At 39.0% G+C, this 20,353-nt stretch overlaps 1 protein-coding gene across 1 annotated transcript in view; it reads right to left on the bottom strand.

The window, feature by feature from the left end:
- The window catches only part of RPS6KA2 (ribosomal protein S6 kinase, 90kDa, polypeptide 2), a 91,515-nt gene that overhangs the window by 31,216 nt on the left and 39,946 nt on the right, over nucleotides 1-20,353 (bottom strand). The window contains exons 9-11 of the mRNA XM_010019577.1: nucleotides 15,334-15,404; nucleotides 14,426-14,514; nucleotides 6,973-7,037 (exon numbers count right to left, since the gene is read on the bottom strand). Coding sequence (XP_010017879.1) covers nucleotides 6,973-7,037; nucleotides 14,426-14,514; nucleotides 15,334-15,404 — 225 coding nt within the window. The remainder of the gene's footprint in view (nucleotides 1-6,972; nucleotides 7,038-14,425; nucleotides 14,515-15,333; nucleotides 15,405-20,353) is intronic.

Genomic DNA, 20,353 nt, shown 5'->3' with positions numbered 1-20,353 from the left:
AGCAGGAAGTGTCACTCATCAACTGAAAAGTATCAACCTAGTAATTAACATATATCTTTTTCTGTCGGAACAGAACTTTAAAAGAGAACTCAGCACCTACTGAAGGTTTTTCTGTTGCTAGGATTTCACCTTCAGAAAGCTGTTTGCTTCCAGCTTCCCTTTATTTGTCTTAATTCACAACTGCAGTGCTTCTGCTGCAGAAAGCAATATGGTAACATGCACATGCTTCCTCCTTGAATTAAATGCACCCCTCATCCTGTGAGGTCCAAAAATTGGAAAATGTTTTAGAGTTGTACATCATTCGGGAACTGCACTCTCTTTTGATTATCATAACCATATTCTTTTTGGCATCTTAATTCCTATCCCCATCTGTAGTTTCTTAAGTGCTGTTGGAGCTACATTAGTATTTTGAATCCCTAACCCACATCCTCCTCTACTAGGGAGGGATTTAAGATTCATCATGAGTCACAGGCCACCTAAAGATGTGTAATCACAAATTTGCTTGCTGGGAGGTGATGGAAACAAAGAAGTTGCTTGTGTGACGGAAAGGCACCTCTTCTGAGTGCAACCTATATGACTCCCTTTTCCATTTCCTTTTCCACTTGTGATAAAAATTATTTCTGGTGTTTCTGACTAGGCAACTAGGAACAGCAAAAGGTAAACTGACTAAAACATACTTCTTCCTCCTCTTCCCCAAGCTCTTGAATATGGTAAGTATTAAATTAATAAAGATTAATTTTTACTAATTTAAATTAGCAAAAATTACATCTTTGAGGAACAAGAACAAGCAGAGCAATGTCCTCTATGGGCTTTCCCATATCACACTGGCTCCAGTTTTCTGAGTGAAGCACTACAATCAAAGCCAATTCACTGAAGCACACTAAACCACAGGGCAGCCCAACACAGTTAAACATGAAGATTTGCTGCAGGCAGAATACTCTGCCTTTAAAACCCTGCATCCTGTAGACTGCAAAACACGATGTGTCACAAGCTCATACGAGAAAACAAGAATCACAGCTGTTGTCTTCTGCACACACAGGGAACAAGTCTTGCGGAGGATATGAGAACCTTCTGGATCATCGAAGAATATTTCTATAGGTGAAATGTATTAACGTATTATCTTGTACCATGGTCCCAAATTATTTGAGGCTGATGGACCACCTTGATCTCTTCCAATAGAAACCAAATCAATCAAATCTTGTCTTTGACCATTTCTATCAGACTGTCACATAACTTCTGCTAAAGTTTAAACAATTATGTACATCTCAAGTCATGGTAATCCTGGCTCTATATGCAGAAGTCACTGGTAGTTCCACCACCTATTTGAATGGGAACAGGGTCCCAGCTGTCCTAACTTAAATCTCAGCTTTCATATCCAAATTATTATTTTAGGGCATCTTACTAGACATTCAAAAGAGACTTTAGATATGTTGATGTTAACTGGAGCATTTAAATTTCAGGTTGGGTGTTTTAGATCATTGTATTTGTGTTATTTTGCATGGGTATAAGAAGCTGAAGATCTTTCTTTAATTCCACATTGCTTCCACATCCATAAAGGAGAAATGCATTCCTTTTCTCTTAATGTTTTATTAAGAATGTAAATTCTCTCTCTTTCCCAGTAAAGATTAACCTCCACATCCCATACCCATACTTTTAATCTGGCCACAGCATTGACTTATCACAGAAGAAGGTGACTGACAAGTATCAGAAATCACTGTGCATCACATATGGCTGATGGCTCCAGAGGCTGTGTGGAGTGAGTGGATAATCCACAGAATGAGGGGGATGAACTCCAAGGTGTGAAAGTACTGATTTAGATATTCACACCTGGATACATATGCATGCTTCTGTCTACTTATTAACCCATCACATCCTTCTGAGACTTTAACAATCAGTTCCTTCAGATTAATAAGTACCTATAAATTAACTAGAACACAGTTCTATAGTAGTTTGAGCTTCTATCAATTTCCTTTCTGATTTGGGACAAACCCCTTCTTTTTTCGGCATAACTGATTTCCCCCCCAGGTCCCAATGACCCTTTCTTAATGTATGTTGCCAGATCCGCAGTCTGATCTCCATCTGAACACCTCTTCAGCTGGGGCTCAAGTAATACACCTGGGAGGCTAGTAACAAAATGCTGCGACATGCATCTGTCTCTTGCTATTTACAAGCAGTTACTTTTCTGGCATCTTTTAAAAAATGCACTTCTAAAAAAGCTCAGAGATGTAAATGCCCTGTGCATGTATGTGTCTGGCAGATAAAAAGAAAAGGAAAATTGTTTAATTTAATTAAAAACTATTTAGTCTTTTCCTGAACTGAGTTTCTTTGATTAAGAATTGAATTACTTCTCCAACACCTTCTAGAAACAGAAAGATGCTACCCTCCACAGTGACGCACTTGTAGTGTGAGAATAAACTCCCTTGATACATATACCTGTCATGGAAAATCCAATACACAGACAAAAGGATGAACTACCTTCTAAAATGCTTGTCCTCTCCTAGATTAACAATTCAATGTTATTCCCTGCAAACGACAGAAAAGCTGGCAGAATTCAAACCTTGGGATCACTTGTTTTGCTGTTGGTAAAATCTGCAATTAAATAATTGATGTTTTCAGTTTAGTTTGATCTCAGATTAATATTGAAGGAAATTGAACTTGAACCCATATTCTTCCCACTCCTTCCCTCAGCTGTATCTGACTGTTGATTTTCTAGCACGTCATTTGCTATAGTTCCAATTCAGCCTGTCATCTAAACAAAAACTACTGTTTATAGCCCACTCCTCCAACTTCAAAAAAGGATTTCATTCTTAATTTTCAATGCATGACTTGGAAAGAAGAAATGGTAATAAAAAATCAGACAAGACTTTCTCAGAGCCAGCGACTGAAATTATCTGAGATCAACTCAGTTTGAGTTTGCTTGTCTTAGGAAGAAGAGGAGGTGAAGGGTAGTAAGCAGGTAAAACTCAGAAGAAGCTGGACATCTAATCTTCTTCCTGTAAATCTCAGCCTTAATCATGAAAGACAGTCCATTCATTTAACAAAGAATCTATTGAATTTGAGTCACAGTGCCTATTAAATGCCTTAGAGCAGTAAGACTGATATTTGCAGAAACCTTTATCTATTTTTCAGCCTGGGAAGTGGGAATTTAGAATTATGTTAGTGGGTAACAGTGGCTGTAAAACTGAGACTCTTACAGATATTTGCTTATGCCACAATTTCAGTTTGGGCACAAAATCTCTGTCAGTTTTTTCACAGTTCATTTAGTGCTACTTATACATCAGAAGTTAAACCTAGGATGGGTGGAGATTTGTGCTGAAGAATGGCACTGTGGAACACAGGAACAGCATCTGGGAAAGGACAGGAGGAGGACAGTTGTTGTCCGGCCACACTCATGTTTTTCAGGATTGTACCCATTGCCTCTGCATGCAGTGGTTGTACATTGTCAGCGCAGTTGTGCCTGGTAGGAGCATCCGCAGCATCATATCAGGGGGCTTTTATACACTGCGTATGTTGTTTCCACTGTTTGCTGCCTTCATTCAAACCAGACACTATCTGTTTGCACCTGTTTGAAGGCAGTAAAGGATGCAAAACAAGTGGGAAATGACTGCTCCAACAGGTAAACTCCAGCAATAGAGACAATAACCAAACTTCAGTCCCAAACTCAAGGGAACAGTTCTGACAGGACTCTGAAATGAAGGTCTGATTTATAAATTTCTGTCTGTGATCGGAATGACTTCATCGCTGCAATATCTAGACTTCACAGACGGCTTGGAAGGAAGCAGCTCACTCATTTCTGTTTGGAATCTTTTTTTAAGATTAGATAAAGCAACTTGGTAGTTTGTTCCTGGTTATCATGTCACTGTTGTAGGAAAAATCACCCATTTCACATTGGGTTTCTAGAAGACACTAACCCATTCTGACCCTTCATGATAAAGGGGCTCTTGATGGAAGATCATTTTACTACAGCTGTTGAAAGTTTCTATGCAGTCAGTTGCAGCAGTGCTGTCTATCAAAGCTGCCAAGGTAGTATAGAAGCTCTGCAACAGAGCTTGCCTCTTGCTCTCAGGTCTTTATATTACCCAAGTGTAAAATAAATCAGCATTCATGTCCTGCCTCAAAAATGTTGTTTGCTGACTGCCTGCAAACTGATGTGAGAGATTCTATATATGTGATAGGAGAACAAAATGAGGGCATCAGCGACTCTTTTCCTGCAGCTGTACAGAGATCAGCACCGAACATCTGTGCCTGACCCATTTTTTTTCTCTGACCCTGCTCTGTTTCTGTCCATGGAGAGCACATTAACAGTTGGTTGCACGATCATTCTAAAGCAAAGTCCTGGCTTCAGCTCAGGGCCAGGCTGGCTCACATTGCTCTGAAATGCATACAGTGCCACTGCTCTAACTAGATAAGCCTCCCAAGATCTCTATGAGCGATAGTAAAATTAGGATTAAACAAAAAAATACATTACAAAGATGATAGCTGATCTGTATAGTAATGATCCGTCTGTCTCCAAGAGAGTGCAGTGAGCACTAATTATGTTGGATTAAAATGGATATTTACAGCTCCATTTTACAGCAAACTCAAGAGGGCTAGATAACACATCAAAGGGCAATTAAATCCACCTTTCTCTCTAGCTCTAAATCATGTTCAAGAATACCTATCCGTCCATAAAATCTTTTTCAAATGATGGAGGACTGCACAATTTCCACAGGACAGGCATGAAATTTTTCCCTAAAGAACTGAGCTTGAAACCATCACCAATCATAATGAGAGAATGTTGTCTTAAGGAGTCTCACAGTGCAGAACTGACTTTGCTGAAAACCTTTCCAAGATGCAGAGCCTCATTTCTTCATGATGAGTTACTGAGCTGCTCTCCTAGCAAACACAGAAGAAGCAGAAATCCTCTTACTGCTCCAGTGCTCCTTATTATGTTAAGATGTATGCACCTGACCTGGATTTTGATTGCAAAGCTGAGGACTGTGGAGATATCAGAGGAATATAGAAAATACTACTACTACTACTATTATTAATCATAATCATAAAGAACCCTACTCTTCAGGTTTCTCTGTTTTTTCTTTTCACTTGATCTTTTAATAAATGTAAAGTCTTTAGACAGAATATCATGATTAGTAAGAAGCAGAAGAAGAAATAGAATCAAAAACCCAGAAATATGTAATGGGACTAAAAGTCAGTTGGATCATAAAGGAAAATCTTAAAATCCACTTTCACTGATCATCTCTTAACATGCTTGAGTCATGCCAACTCTTCAGCATGCAATTCAAATTAGATTCATGAGTTTTGCCCAAATGAATGATTCTGTGGGCCTTTCAAAGTCCACCTGGGCACCACAAAATGTTCTTTCACAGAGGAATTGGCTTTACTCTGAAGCCCTGGGCAGCGGTTTGAGAATGGCTCTGTCACATACATTCATGCTGTTTTATAGTGAGACCTGCATCAGTGTGACCTGTTACACCAGCATTCACGAGTGTATTCAGATCAAATATTAAAGAGACATAACAATACTATAACACAGGTCAGATAAAATTAAACTAGAAAATTCTAAAGGATGTGGCAAACAGGAGCTCTGATGCATTCGCAGATGTCCAGATCAAGAACAAAGTGTTTGCTTCCAGGTTTGTCTAAAAATAAATTGATCTGAACAAATATGATGCTGAAAATGTGAGAAGGTTTTATGTGCTGCAAGTCTAAACCTAATGCTTAGCTAATCTCTACCACCAGCTTCATGAGCTGTAGTTGGTAGCAATAAAATAAATCCTTGTTTACCGTTCTGTTAATCATGTCCGACATGTCTTATCTGAACCATGTTACATTTGATCAAATGTTTGCTGTTCCAGTTTTGAGTGCTGATGTTAAATTAATGACTCACTTCAATAAAACATCAACCACTTGTAAAGGAGGAATTGCTGTTTCCTGTTCTGGCTGGTTGACTTGTATACTCAGTGATATTAAATCACTATTCTGAAAAATCCATCTTCGTTGTGCTTTTCTGCAGCCCTCATTGCAGTATAGGGGAAGGGCCAGATCCTGTAATTTGGTCACTTAGGCCAAAAGTGACAAACCTATCCAGTTGGAAGATTTATGATCCCCCCAGCATAAAGCAGTGCAACTTGCTGTACAGCCTGCTGTACCAGTTCTACAGATACACAGACAATACCAGTAGACCATGGTATGTTTGGGGAAAAGGGTTAGCCTGGAGGTCTTGAAGCTCCTTGGAGCTACCATTGGTAGACATGTAAGAGCAGACCTGGGGCTGCTCTAAATAATTCCAAGAAAGAAAAGGATTCCAGGAGGTCCCTGATATCAGAAAGAATAAACCTAGCCTTTAGTTCAGCTTGCCTGACTCAGTGAGAAGAGACAAGTATTTCAATAAGGAACATAAAAGCAGAAACATGGAGTGATCTAGAGCATCAGACTGCTTCTCCCTTGAGTATGTCTCTCAAGATCAGTCCTTTGTATCAGTTTTCTTTTGCAATTGAAATATTACATGATTTCTTTCATTTAAAGCTGCTCATTTTCACTCCAGTCCAGCTCCCGCAATCAATGCATCATGTTTATTAGAACTGAATGTGGAAATTATTCTGCAGAACACTGCAAATAGCCTCAGGTAGTACCATGATAAGCCAGACCATCAGATAAAACAGAGACAAGCAGTTAGAAAAAACTGGCAACGCTGAAAGCAGCTTTCTATTTCTTTCATTTGTGGGTATGTGAATGAATGTATATATAGAATCATAGATTCATTTAGATTGGAAAAGACATTCAAGATCATTAAGTCCAACTGCAAGCCTGCCAAATATGTATGCAAGAGACATAAACACCCACTTAAAAGGCTCTAACTCCCAGGTTCTCTGTGTTAAAAGTTCATGTAACCTTTTTTCCTAAGCATTTTGTCTTAAAAAAAGTATCAATGAAAAATAGTAAAAAAAATGAATAAAATGTTTCTCCACTTACATTCCAGTCTATAGTAACAAAGAAAGGGTGACGTTTAATTTCTTCCACTCCATCGAATCCAGCACCTGACAAGAGAATGAAAGAATTGAAATGAAGTCATGCTTAGAAGGAAGTCTCCAGTCTTCCTCCCCATCCCCTCTTTTCTTCTGGTGAAGTCACCATGTAAACATTTCTTCTAGTCAAGAAACTCTGAACAGTGCAACTGCCATAACAGTATAAACTACCATAAATACAGACAAGAGCACTTCATTAATGAAAATCTGATGGCTGAGGGTTTGTTACTTTTCTCCAATTGAGGCCAGTGCCAAGGCTGAATAGCTGCTCTCCTGAGGCTTCAGATGAGACATGGGATTTCAGTTGCAGCAGAGCACACACACCAGCAAAGCCACGAGAGGCCCCAAGGTGTCCCGATACTATGGCAAGGATACTGGTGTTCCCTGCCACTGGTGTCAGTTCTTCTGTCCACACTGACTTTCAATTCTTGTCTAATTACCCATACTCCATGGGCAGAGAAAGCTGCACTACAAAAAATTCAGCCTCAAAATACCAAAAGGCTCCAATGATTTGAGGCAAGTCAGAGTTTTAGGTTTCCCCTTTTCAAATACCATCTTCAAATATGTAAGAGTACCAGAATCAACACACTGTTAAATTTCTATTATACTACTATAGGAAATTTAGGGAAACTTGTGAATTCTGGTAACGAATCTAATTCCTTCAATTACTTTTGCCTTAATGTCTTCACTGATGATTGCTTTTTTAATTCCTTTACCTCAATTTACTTGCTTCAGTGTCATCTCAAAAACCAACAAGCGCTCAGTAGTAATTAAACTACTGTCAGAGATGATGTAGCATGTCATTTTTTGGGTTGATTTGATTTTACTAACATCACCTTTCATTTTCCAGTAGGAGAAATAACATCTGGAAGCAAAAGCTTCGCATTGCACTTTTGGAATCAGTTCCTGAAAGGTACCCAGCACTTCTTCACAAGAATGCTGAGCATCCTTGATTCCTAAAAAGATTTGGGATTCATAAGCACCTTGCAAAAGCCACTCAGCACCTCAGAGGACTCAGCTTCTTATATGCAGTATTAGTGCTTCCTGAAGATCAACATTACAAGCAGCTTTAGAAAGGTTTTGTCAACTCAAGCTTTTGTAAAATGTGACATCTGCTCCCTTTGTGTACAAGACATTACTGATTGCCAAAATGCGCTGCTTAACAGTCACTGATGAATGGATACAAAAAGCAAACACTTTGTGAACATAACATGCAGGATTGTCTGTCAGGCCTGCTGGATAATAACAGAAGAGGAATGTTCTTCTGATTACTTCCCCATCCTGGTAATCCTCCAGTATAGACAAATATAAGTGACGCACATGAGGATAAACAATCCTAGCCTGCCATACAAAATCATATGCTTGAAAGTGATCAGTCCCACTGAGGAGTGAGGTTTTTGGGTTACGACAGACAGACAGTTCCAGGCAAACATAACATGAAATCATATTTTAGAAGGAGAAGAGATAACAAAAGAGAGAACTTATTACATTGTTACTATCAAAGTCTGTTGTACACCTGCAACTTGAGTACAGAATGTAGCTGACACCCTCAGCTATAAAAGGGTATACTTATCAACGTCTGGAAAATAAAAAAATCACAGAAGTAACAGAAAAGAATGACTGAGTAGGCCAGGACTTAGCAACCTGAAAAGAGATGACTGAGAAGGTTTACAATAGGTCATTTTATGATGCTATCAGGAATCAGGTTCAGAACAACTTGGAGATGTTTCCTCAGGCAGCAGACAGTTGTGTAATGTGGAATTCATTGACAAACCACAAGAGGTTCAGGAAACCCCCTGCTTGAACTTAAAACATACGCTTACCCTGGTCTTACTCTTCCTTAGGCAGCTGTTTATGGCCCATGGGTACTGAACAAGAAAATACTAAGACTTAGATAGTAATAAAACTTGTTCTATGTCTTCTCTGGCATATTTTTATAATGCACAGTCTGAAGTCTGCACTAGATTCCCCTGGCAGATTCATTCTGATTTAACAATGCCAACAGAAACACGAAACTGACACAATTCCTCTAAGGAGAATTACATTAAGCAACTCCTCAGGGCAGAAATATCTGTGAAAAATGTCTGTGTTCGGTGGTGGTGACTGAAAACTTTGTAATGTGCAGTAGATGGGTTTCATCCTTATGTAGCAAAGAACAAGTGCCAAGCTGATTTTGAAGGATTGGAGTAAATGCCACAGACACTGTAAGCTACTGGTAGCATTCCCTAGACTAAGGATAACTGCTAAGGCATTAAATCTGCTCTGCTCTATCCCTTTCCCACTGTTTCCCTTTCCCTTCTTTTGTAGGCTTATGGATACATCACTGTGTGATGGGAATGACCTGCCTTTTTCAGACTCTCTCTTTGAAAGGTACACTTTTGGCTGCTGTTGTTCTTTTTTCTACAAAACCACAGAAATCAGGACTCAGGAAAAATCCCACCCATAGCTACTTCTCTTTGTGGGGGATTGCAGTGTGCAGTAAGGAATGCAGCATGCAGTTGACAGGCACGTCTTTGAAAAATTGGCATTTCCCACTTAGGATCACTCAGACCTTTGGCATAGAAGGAATACACTGTTCAGAGTGCCAGGGCTTGACTACATCTCTGGTTAGCTTAGTGTATGAGATTTAGCATGGTAATAGCCTAATTTTGCAGAGTAAAAAACTTTGAATTCCCAGCAACCAATTTTATACCATGGAGAAGGTTCAGCATTTCCTGCAGGTCTTACTCCCTGATCTTCCTTGCCATGAGCCCATGGGTCCCTCTTGGGCTGTGTGCTGTGTCCGTAGGCAGCAGCATGTGGCTGGGTTCACTCCTCAACTGGAGCAGGGAGGTGGTCCAGGGTGTGTTCACAGACAGCTCTGGGAGCCCTGAGGGGCAACCCTAGCCCTGCTGCAGATGTCCATGGGAGAGGTTAGGCATGATTGCTAAGAGACCTGGATTTGCTTAGCATGCTTCAGCCATTCACCTACCATCTGCAAATCTAAAGTGGTAGTGGAAAGAGATGTGCTTTCATGGAGAGAAGAGAAGCACTGGAGAAGTTGCAACTGGAAAGCCCTGTTTCATGAGGATGGACATTTCTTATATAGATATGGGCATTTAGCAAACTGCTGAAGTGCCACACATGATGGCACACTGCATGACCACAAACCTGTCATTGTCCTCTAGGTCTCTAGTTGGATTTTTCTGTAACTTCAGTTTAATAATCAAACCTATCTGTAAAGAATAATAAGCACAATTGAACCTACTGCCTGCAAATATTCATATGCGCTATCCAGTCCCACAAGGGTCCAAGAAGATAAATAATGCTTTCAGAACAAACTGTCAGTTTAAACACACTATAGACTGCAAAGAATTATACAAAAGCAGCCTCACGCTAATAAGAGAGAACTTGATTATCTAAGATCGTTTTATGCCTGTAACAACAGTGTCTACAAGCAGTAATAGTAGAACGTTTTATTTGTAATTGGTTTTGACTGTTGAATCATTATGGACAATGTGACATATATTGAAATATATTGAAGGGGAAATATATTGAAATATATCAATGGAAAAAAGGAAGACCTATGAAATTTGAAAATTGATTATTTCAATATTCAAAATGAGCAGAAAGCATTTCCAGATTTTTAGTTTCAGATAATAACTTTTTTTTCTCCACAGCCTCAGAATCTTTTTAATGGGCTAGATTTTTTGAAATGCATTCCTAAGGCTTACAAGAAAGATGTACAGTCACTCTGATGAAGGTGACGCTTGTTTTTTAAAACTCATCATCTTACAAAACCAAAAAATAATATTTTCTATGTGCCAAAGCAAAACGTATCTTCTCTAAGATTAAGGATTAAGGAAATAATAACTATTTCTTTGGCTTTTACTCTATACTTTCTTGGCCAAGCTTCTCAAATATTAGGTCTCTGGAATCTTTACAGTACTCAGCAGCATAGGGAGTTCCTGAAATGCTCTTTACATTCATTCACTTACCTGAGCAGATCCAGGCCTTAGAGCAAGCAAGAATTAGTCCCTTGCTTAAGTTCCTGGCAATGTAATGAACTAATGCCTTCATCACGCAATTTCCTTTCTGAGATGCTTACTCCTTGCTTGCCTGGGTATTCCAGTTAGTTTCTTTAAGTATTTAAAATTAAGCTTATTGATAATCTGAAATCTGTTGTACTTAATCAGAGCAATAGTACCAAAGTAGTGCTATGCAGATTATTTGTACAGCAGAGTGTATAGGTTCAGAAAAGAACAGACAGTGCCCATAGCAAGGGATGCTAAAGGAAGGAGGACTTCTCAGTCTTTAAAAATTTGTTCTAAATCATTTATATAGGCACCAGACCTAAAAATAGAATCAGGTAAACCGGATTACTAAATTCCTTCTCTGTCTTGTCTGAATATCTTCGTTCAACTCTAACATTTTTTCCACTAAAATCCAGAGCATCAAAAGCAAGTTTCAAAGCAAAAAATCTTTACTTCTGTTTGCTAAGATATCAAAATCAAACGGCAAGAAGCAAGATGGAAATCAGAATAAAACGATTTTTGAAGCTCAAGATCTTTCCTCTTGCCAACGTTAAAAGCATTTTGGAACTAAATACACTTTCCAGATTTGCAAACTTCTGAAACAGTGGCTGAAAACAAGCATTTGATCCATAATACGCTTCATTTATTTTCGCACGCTTCATTAATTTTCCAAAGATTTTTCAAAACAGGATGTCTAAGCCTACTTTTATTTTAACCTCAGACTATTATTCCTTTCCCAGAAAAAGTTAAAATCCACAAAGTCGAAGCAGTCCTTTTTTTCTACTGACTTCTGCTCAGTATTTAGGCTAGCCACTTACGCATTGCTTTTTTTCATTACCAGCAAGTTTGTTTTCATTATCCTTCATGCTGATTCCCAGTTAAACAGAGAGAGCCTTCAGAAGCTTTCCACCACTAGTCCTGAAATGTTAAGATCTATTTTTTGATTAGCTTTTTAGATTTTATTTCCTTGGACGTTTGTGTTCTGAATAATCTCTTAATTTCTCCCAGACTTCCCAGTATTTCAATAAACCTCAGGTTTAAAACCTTGACCCTCAGCAATTCTCCATTTAAGGGGAGACAGTGTGGGGGCTAGAACAGTCATGGCTAAAATTAAGCAACTTTGCTTATTTTTGTGAGAAGCTTTTTGTTTAAGGATTGGTATCCAGAAACTTCCACTGACTTTACTGGAGCCCCATTATGGATGGATAGCAGCTTGTGGGAAGCCACAAAACGAGAATAATAATAAAAAACCCAAACAACAAAAAACCCAAACAAGAAACAAACCAAGAGACAAAGACAGGGAGGAAACAGCTGAAAGGAACAGAGGGAGGGAGTGGGAAAAAGTATATATTTGCTGTAGTATCTTATTTTTCAGAACATAGATTAAACCTAGAAATCCCAAGACTCTACTTTTCTCTAATGGCAATCAAATAGCTTGAGAACAATTGAAACCTGCGGAGAAAATCTGGTTTTCCACTATCATCTGTACAGTGTATCAGACTACAAGAGCTACCATTTAGCTCAAGAGGTAAAACCTATGGGAGGGCATTACTTCTGTGGGCTGCATGAGCATTGCCCTAGGAGGAGAGGGGCTGCAGCAGTGTGCTGAAGGACTGGCTCCGCATGCCTGCCCAGCCCTGAAGGAGGTTCGATTGTCCCCTGGTCCCTCTGTTGAGCAAGTAGCTGTCCCCAGCAGTTGCAGCAAGAAGCAGCCTGCTCCATACTGTCCTTGTGCACAGGAGCCAGCCTCTCTTGGAAAACTGTGTCTGACCACTGTGTAAGGCAGGGTTTCCAGCTTAGTTGCTGCAGCCAGGCAGGAAACATCCGTTCTCCTAAAACATCACCCATTCACTAAAATGGTGTTCAGTATAAAGCAGAGGGGTGGAGCAGCCCATACACTGCACCACCTGAAGCAAGGGCAGAAGCTCAAGGGCACAGAGCTGTGTCCATCCTTCACATGTGTGTGCACACCCAGGTGTGCCTGTCAGTAGCTGCAGGACCCATTGCTCATGCAGATGGTGATGGAAGTGGGCAGTCAAGCATCTCGCACTATGCTGCCTGTCTGGCTGCTAATGCTGCGACTGCTACACAGAGGACCAAAAGCACCATGCATCAGACCTTCAGCAGCACCACCTCCAGCGCCTGAGAAGTGAGTGTGGGTACTGCAAGAAGGAAATGTAAAAACCTCTCTTTCACCATCTCAGAATAAGTCATTTCCCAATTCAGCTTTTTGCTTCTAACTTTATGTCTCCAATCTGAAATAATCTTACAAGTATAAACAGTTGCAAAATAGAACAGCAAATTGCTCTTCATGAGTCTCTAACCAGCCTATGCCATTCTCTGAAAGACAAGTCATTTATTAGCTGACAAAACTCCTATAGATGGCAATGACAGTAATCCACATATTTAAATATGACCCATCAGCTCTCTCACTGTGATACAGATTATGGAGTTGCAAGTTTAAATTCCTGCTCCTAAAGTCAATTCCTGCTCTTAAGGTCACAAAAAAAATCATACAGAGGTATGAAGGAAAAGTTTATCCCTTTCCTTCAGAAACAAATTCTTGCCTTGTTCACCCCAAATGCAGAATATGAGACCTGTGGGGAAAAAAGAAACCTCCAAATTTTTTTACAGAAGTAGATATATTTTTTAAATGAAAAATAATACAGTGCTATCACGTTCATATGATTCACTTGATATGACTGTATTAATTTTTCTACGTAAAAACTGAAGAACAAATTTGCAATGAAAATCATGCAGCTGATATTGTCCATGACCTCACCAAATGCAGTTGATTTCTTAATAAAACTCCCAAACAAAGGTACAGATGGCATAAGGTACATGATCCAATACATATTTCTAGTTTATCGCAATTTAAGTAGGATTATTAACAAACAGTGAAAGCACATTAGTAAGAAAGAAGATAACACATTTAACATAGCAAAGTAGAAAGCCTATGAAAATGTTCCCAGCAAATGGAACGAGACAGGATCAAAGCATATTTGAGAATGGGAGAGACTGCCTTTTGCTCCCCACCTCAGATTTTCAGCTAAATTATACAGGTTTTGAAAGATACCTGTTTCTCAGTTCTTTATATTATCATTCACAGCAGTTATCTTAAACTTTCATAAATGCTGGTGGTTTCCTCTCAGTCTTCACCAAAAAAGTAGAATATAAGCTAATAGAATGTTTTAGATTCCAATGGTTTGCCTGTGCTCTTTGTGAATTTCCTTACTAAGCTCAAGGTTCACTGTGCTCTGGGAAGGAATGCAGAATGATGCATAATGAAGAAAATAACTATCAGGGAAGATGCACCAAGAGAAACAATCACAGCCTGACAAGGCAGAGCATACGTAACAAATGTCCCAAGCTAATGCATGTGCGTACCTAATCTGTTGGAGGGGTTCCTTTTGAAGAGGGCTCGCAGCAGGCTCTGGGCTTCTATGCTCAAGAACTGCGGCATTCCCAGCTTGGCTCTGAAAGAACACAACACTTGAAAAGAAAATAGATTTTTCAAAGATTTTTTCCATCCCACTGTGGTTTAAAGAGTGGAATTATAGCAGAGAGATGGGCAGACACATGAATCTGGTGTCCAAAGGCTACCTAAGCATAATGCAGTAGAGAGTGAGGACCTGACCTTGCTTGAAGTTAAAGAAGGTTTTAATACTGGCTTCACCAGAGGTAGATCTAATGAATCTCATAATACCTTTTGCAACATAAGTAGGTCATTTTCCTATAGATTTTTTTTAGCTTGCTGGAATAAATTTGGGCATCAAGAGGAATTTAAAAGAAGAAAACTTCATGAAAATAATTATACTAAACCACACACTAGTAAAAGAGAATAGAAGTTTTCCCTTGGTGATTTACTGCTACAGAGAAAAAAAAAGTAATATTGAGCAAAGTTAAGCTTTAAATACTTATGCCTGCACTTAACATGAAATGAATGGGAAATTTGCAAAGGAAAAGATGTGAAACTTGGCAACAACAAAACATAAGATGTCCTGCAGAAATCTGACTGTTCCCACTTGCGGATAATGATGTTGTTACAGAAAGATACGATTCTTTGGTAAGACCTTCTCAGTAATTCACTTCCTACTATTTGTTCTGAAGGCAATTTTAGAGCCACATGCAGGCATCAGCTGTGTGCGCTGTACCAAATTCATGCCTTATACGGCTTTGAAAAATGCATTATGCACATTATTATTCTCTACCCTTCATATACTTAGGACCGATTGGCTGCCTAGAGGGCATAGTTAACTCGTAGTTAGAGGAATTAAAGCAGTTTTTGTACTCACTTGAGAATGAGTGCCATCGTCTCCTTTCTGTCTTTTCCCTGGAAAGGTAATGATCCTGTCAGCATCTCAAACTGTGGAGTAACAACAAAATGGTAAATCAAATGAGAGTTGAGGTGGGTTGCACAGCTGATACATACCACACCCGCCTTCTATTTCCAACACAACTGAAAACTTAAGGAAAAGAAATGGTCCAGCTAGCTGTACTTCAGAAAAAGAATGGCACAGGGGGTCTAGATTGTGCAGAATATGAAGGACCAACATGACTCTTTTGTTCAAAAGTGTTGTTACAAACTGCTTACACTGACACTTGGGATCAAGTTTTGGTATGTTTCGGAAGAAGTGTCACACATGCTGTTTCCTCCAGCACCTGTTTTACGGCAAATGCTGGAGATGAGATTTTGGCTGAAGGGACCCTTAGCCTGAATGAGTATGGCTATTCTCAGGTGTTCGGCATGGACTATGGTGCAAGGCAAATGGGTTCAACATGCTACTCCCCATCTTTTTAGCTTGAGTTGAATCACCTTTTTTGATGGAATATTTGCACCACTTAGAGATGGCATTGCTGTACTTTGCAGGAGAAACCCTGAATTCTTAAAGCACCTGAGTGTATTTTTTTCTTTCTTGCTTTGGTTCCCCTGGCTGTATGTGATGGATTTTGCAAATGTCACGTTTAATTGAACCCAAATCTCAAAGCAAAACTCAGCAATCATCACCAATTATTTGCCTAACTTGCAAATGAAAACATCAATCAGTTATGGTTCCTTTGAAACAGATTAGTGCTTCCAGTAAATTTGACAGGAATTTCACATTTGTAACAGCAAAACCAAACCAACCAAAACAAACAAACAGAAAAAAAACCCCAAACAAACAAAAACCCAGCCAAAGCAGCTCACATAATAGGGATTCAATACCAGGTCTTTCATGATGATATAAGTGGCAGCTGTTTCCCCTGACTAAGGGATCATGAAGGTTACGCTTCACCAGACACAAAGACACCAAGAACATAATTCAGCCTGGGCACAAAGGAGGACAATGTCCATTGAGGGTAAGGAGAATTGCTACTTGTTTATGTCTGTGTCTCTGACTTTGGTCCTCTTCTACTATAATAAGTACCTACTAATTAATATTCATTGCTATAATTAAATACCTATTAAGGCAGGACAGACAGTGCAATCCTTACGTGGTTTTTGTACTTTATCACATAAGTAGCTTCACTGCTCTCAGGAAGCACCTTTGTGCAAGAAAAGGATTCTTTTGCTACCAAAACCTATGTCAGATGGCCCCACAGCCTGACTCTTACCTTTTCCCAGATTAAATATAGCTACACCATAAGAAAAATACATGAAAACATAAAAAAAACCCTGTAACTGTGAAGCTGTTACACTATTTTGGGGATGAAGGCAGAGCAGAAGTTTAGAAGCCAGGTAACTAATAGACTAAAATTAATTGAAGAATTAATCTGCATTAGTAACAAATTACCTTAAGGCAATAAAACACATGGTAGAAACAAGTGAAAAAACCCCCACTTTGAAAAGTGTGTATGGCTAACGAGTGCAAACAAGATTTGGAAAATACAAATGTGTTAATTCCTGCTTGACCTAGTAGAGTCAAAGAATTGCTGCCTGGCAGAGCTGAAGGAAAGTAGCTCACCTTCTGGAGAGAAACATAATGGGGGAGAATTTTAGAAACTGCCTAAATAACACTAGAGCTCAAGCACCATTTTCAAAGTAAATCAGAATTTTAGTCCTAAGGTTAAGTCCACTTAGTCAAAAGTGTTCAGATATACTGGGGATGAGAAGCAGAGAACATTGCTTCCTAGGGCAGCAGCAGAAGTGGTAGGTATTGCTCCAACCCCTCCTCATGATTTATTAAGAATTTTTGTTTGGTGTAAGTACCTAATGTTCACTTACACTTGCTCATGTTACTTTGTCATAATAAATATAATTTAATAGCACTAACAATGACTGCTACAGCTCACTTATTTTGGCAGAAATGGGCTTGACACTGCTGCTGCAGATGATACAGACATAAGCCACTGTTTGGTCAGTGACTATGTAGGAAAGATGACTGTAGTTCCCACCCACCGTGATATCACAGAAAGATCTGCAAACACACCACGGCTGTGAGGGGCCAAGAAACCTGAAGGCAAGAAATTCAGATACAGTGTCCAAGAGGGAAAGAAGGAATCAAAACAGAAATTTAAGTTGCAAAAGGGTACAGGGGAAATGATGGTCCTGGAGGCTGCAGGGAATATTCACTGTGCTGCTTTAATGACTAGCACTTTGTTACCACATGTCTACAATTATGCAGGTTGAGATTAATTCAGATTCAGAAGAAATGCACTTAACATCAATATTTAAAGTGAAAGGCAGCTGCATGAGTTAAATGTACGAGAGCTTTTTACTTCAAGGAACTCAACTAAGCAACAGCTGAAAGCAAGCATTGTTTTCTCAATTGCAGTCCTGATTAAATCTGTTGTAGGTTAAAACAAAATAACAACACCGAAACAAAAATTAAATTAAAATATTTAATCTCATCAGTTAAAGATACCACTTTACTGCACGACAACCTGTTTTCCTGCTTATTTTTGCAAAAAATCAAAAATCTTGCTAAACTGAAACATGCAAACAGGAGTGAGCTCTTGCTGTTAACACCCTTGCACACAAATAGAGAGTTGTATGGGTCACAGCAGGCTGAAGAGGAGCTGAGCCTAGGTGTGAAGAAACTCTGTAGTATTTTTGGGTAATAAAGCAGACTGCAGAGTTTTGCTGGGAGACTTGGTTTTCACCCTCCCCTTTTCCCCATCTGTATAAACTATCTGTTTGCTCCTTGCCTCACGATGACTTTGCTTCCTGGGTATTCTGGAGGGCCACCTTCTGTCAGCTAGTACTTTAGAAGGCTGTGCCTCCCTCCAACTGGCTTCCATTCTGCACCAATATTCAGCAAGAAAGGCACTACTTACACACTCACTACACTGCTGACAAGTATAATCTCATTTCTTTTTATTTGGGACTGTCTACTGAGTCATCACACTCCTTTTTTCTCTAATTATATTCCCCTCTGCTCTCAAAGGGGTACAGTTTTCTTCCTAAACTGAAACAGATACAGCTTCCATGAGATCTGTGGCCTGGTAAATCATCTGGTATGATGATGAACTACAGAACCACTGCTTTGGGAGGTCTTACAAGAGACCTGTTATATTATGTTACATATATGCATGTTATATTGTGCAAACCAGTTTATTTGGGCTTCAGAGATGGCAGTGTGGGCATCAAGACTCTTGCAGCACAGCTGAAAAGGTATTAGTCATGTACACAACTTTCTGACAATTTAAGTCAATTGCTTATTCATGCAGATATCTTGATGCAAAGCTTTTGTAGAGTATTTCCTATCCAAAATCTCCAATGCAATGAGTAAGACGTAGGAAGGCAGAAAATGAAATATGCCTGGTCTTGATAAAATCACCAGCACAACACTGTACTTGGGCCCCAGCAGTCATCATCACATATTAAATGCGAGGCAGGTACTGTCTTCTAGAATGCTTTGAAAGAGTGAATTTCAAGATTTGTATAACTATACCTGCTGACACATCCTAAGCTACCAGCAAAAGAATAGAGTAGATAATAGTTCTGTGGCCTGTGTCAAAAGCTTAGCTGGTGGTAAATGAAACTTGATGGTTGTTGACAGCAAAACTCCCACTGAATAATAATTAATAAAATAATTCATAACATAATTAATAAGTCAAGACCAGAAGTTAGTCTTTTTCAGACAAGTTTGCTTTGATACTAACAATCATAAAATGCCACATTTAAGGTTGCCTTCAAGGACTGTTTGGTGTGATTTTAGCCTGTGCCCTAGGTAATGCAGGTTGGCAAAGACCTACTAACACAACTTAAATTCATACTGTAGCATTACTCTCTCTTCACAGACCAGACCAGATAAGAGAGTGTTTGGTTGTTCTGATCTGATGGCTAGGTTACAGGCCATTTTATCACTATTCACTTAATACGTTCCCTCTTGTAATCAAAATTTTAGGTAAGAAAATTACATTATCACATTCACTTCCCTTGAATCTATGCATATTTCACCAACTGGTGTATTTTCTTTGTACATTTCACACCATACTGAAAATTCCTTAGCGAGAAGTGCTAATAATTCATTTGGATACCATTTAATTATCTTCGTTTTTTTCAGAATGGCAAAAAAAAAGAGCTTCCCTGATAGAACATACAACTGACGGACCAAGAAAAACAAGGAGAAATGAGCAGAGCGCAAGACAGCATCACAGAATCCTCCCACACATTTAGTGTATGGATATATTCCTTTTCTGTCCCAACCATTTAATTGTTAAAAAGGAAAAAAGATTGAACTGATTAGAGCTATTTTTCTCTAAGATGTAGGGTAGCATTCAAAGGCTTAAAGCATTAGCTTACAGTTAAAAAGCTTTTACTTATCTTTTCTAATTCTGATACATTAAATCCTGGGGAGGGTGTTTGTGTGAAAAGAAATGGGGGAAAAAGAAAAAGAAAGCCTAGCAAAAAACAGGGGGGAAGGGGCTGAATTCATTAGCAGGTGAAAGAAAAACAATCTATACACCAAATACACCATAATTTAACTGGAGACATGTAGTGAGAAGACACAGCTATCATCTGAAACTAAATATATAATAAAAAAATAATTAAAGGTTCGGGATATATTTATTATATGAGAGACAACCTATTGATTTTCCTGAATAAATACATCGAGTTCAGAAGTGCTGAGCATCCACAAATGAGTTTGAGTTTGTGCCCATAGGAGGTAGGCATGTTCCACTTTTAAATTCAGGTAATAAATTACAATATTTACTTGGATTAACTGCTTTCAACCAGCTAGATCAGCAATGCAGGCCCTCCTGACCCAAAATTTTCACTAGTTTTCACATTTCTTCCTATCCTTACTTCCTTTGGTGGCACCAGTTGCTTACTTTGGGTTTAATATGGATTGGGGTATGTAGGGTAATATATAGCTCCCTAAAATATCT

Source organism: Nestor notabilis, unplaced genomic scaffold (genome assembly GCF_000696875.1).
Source record: "Nestor notabilis isolate BGI_N333 unplaced genomic scaffold, ASM69687v1 scaffold15888, whole genome shotgun sequence".
Classification (NCBI taxonomy): Eukaryota; Metazoa; Chordata; class Aves; order Psittaciformes; family Psittacidae; genus Nestor; species Nestor notabilis.
Note: the sequence above shows the minus strand (reverse complement) of the source record. Positions and strands in the feature narration are given on the sequence as shown.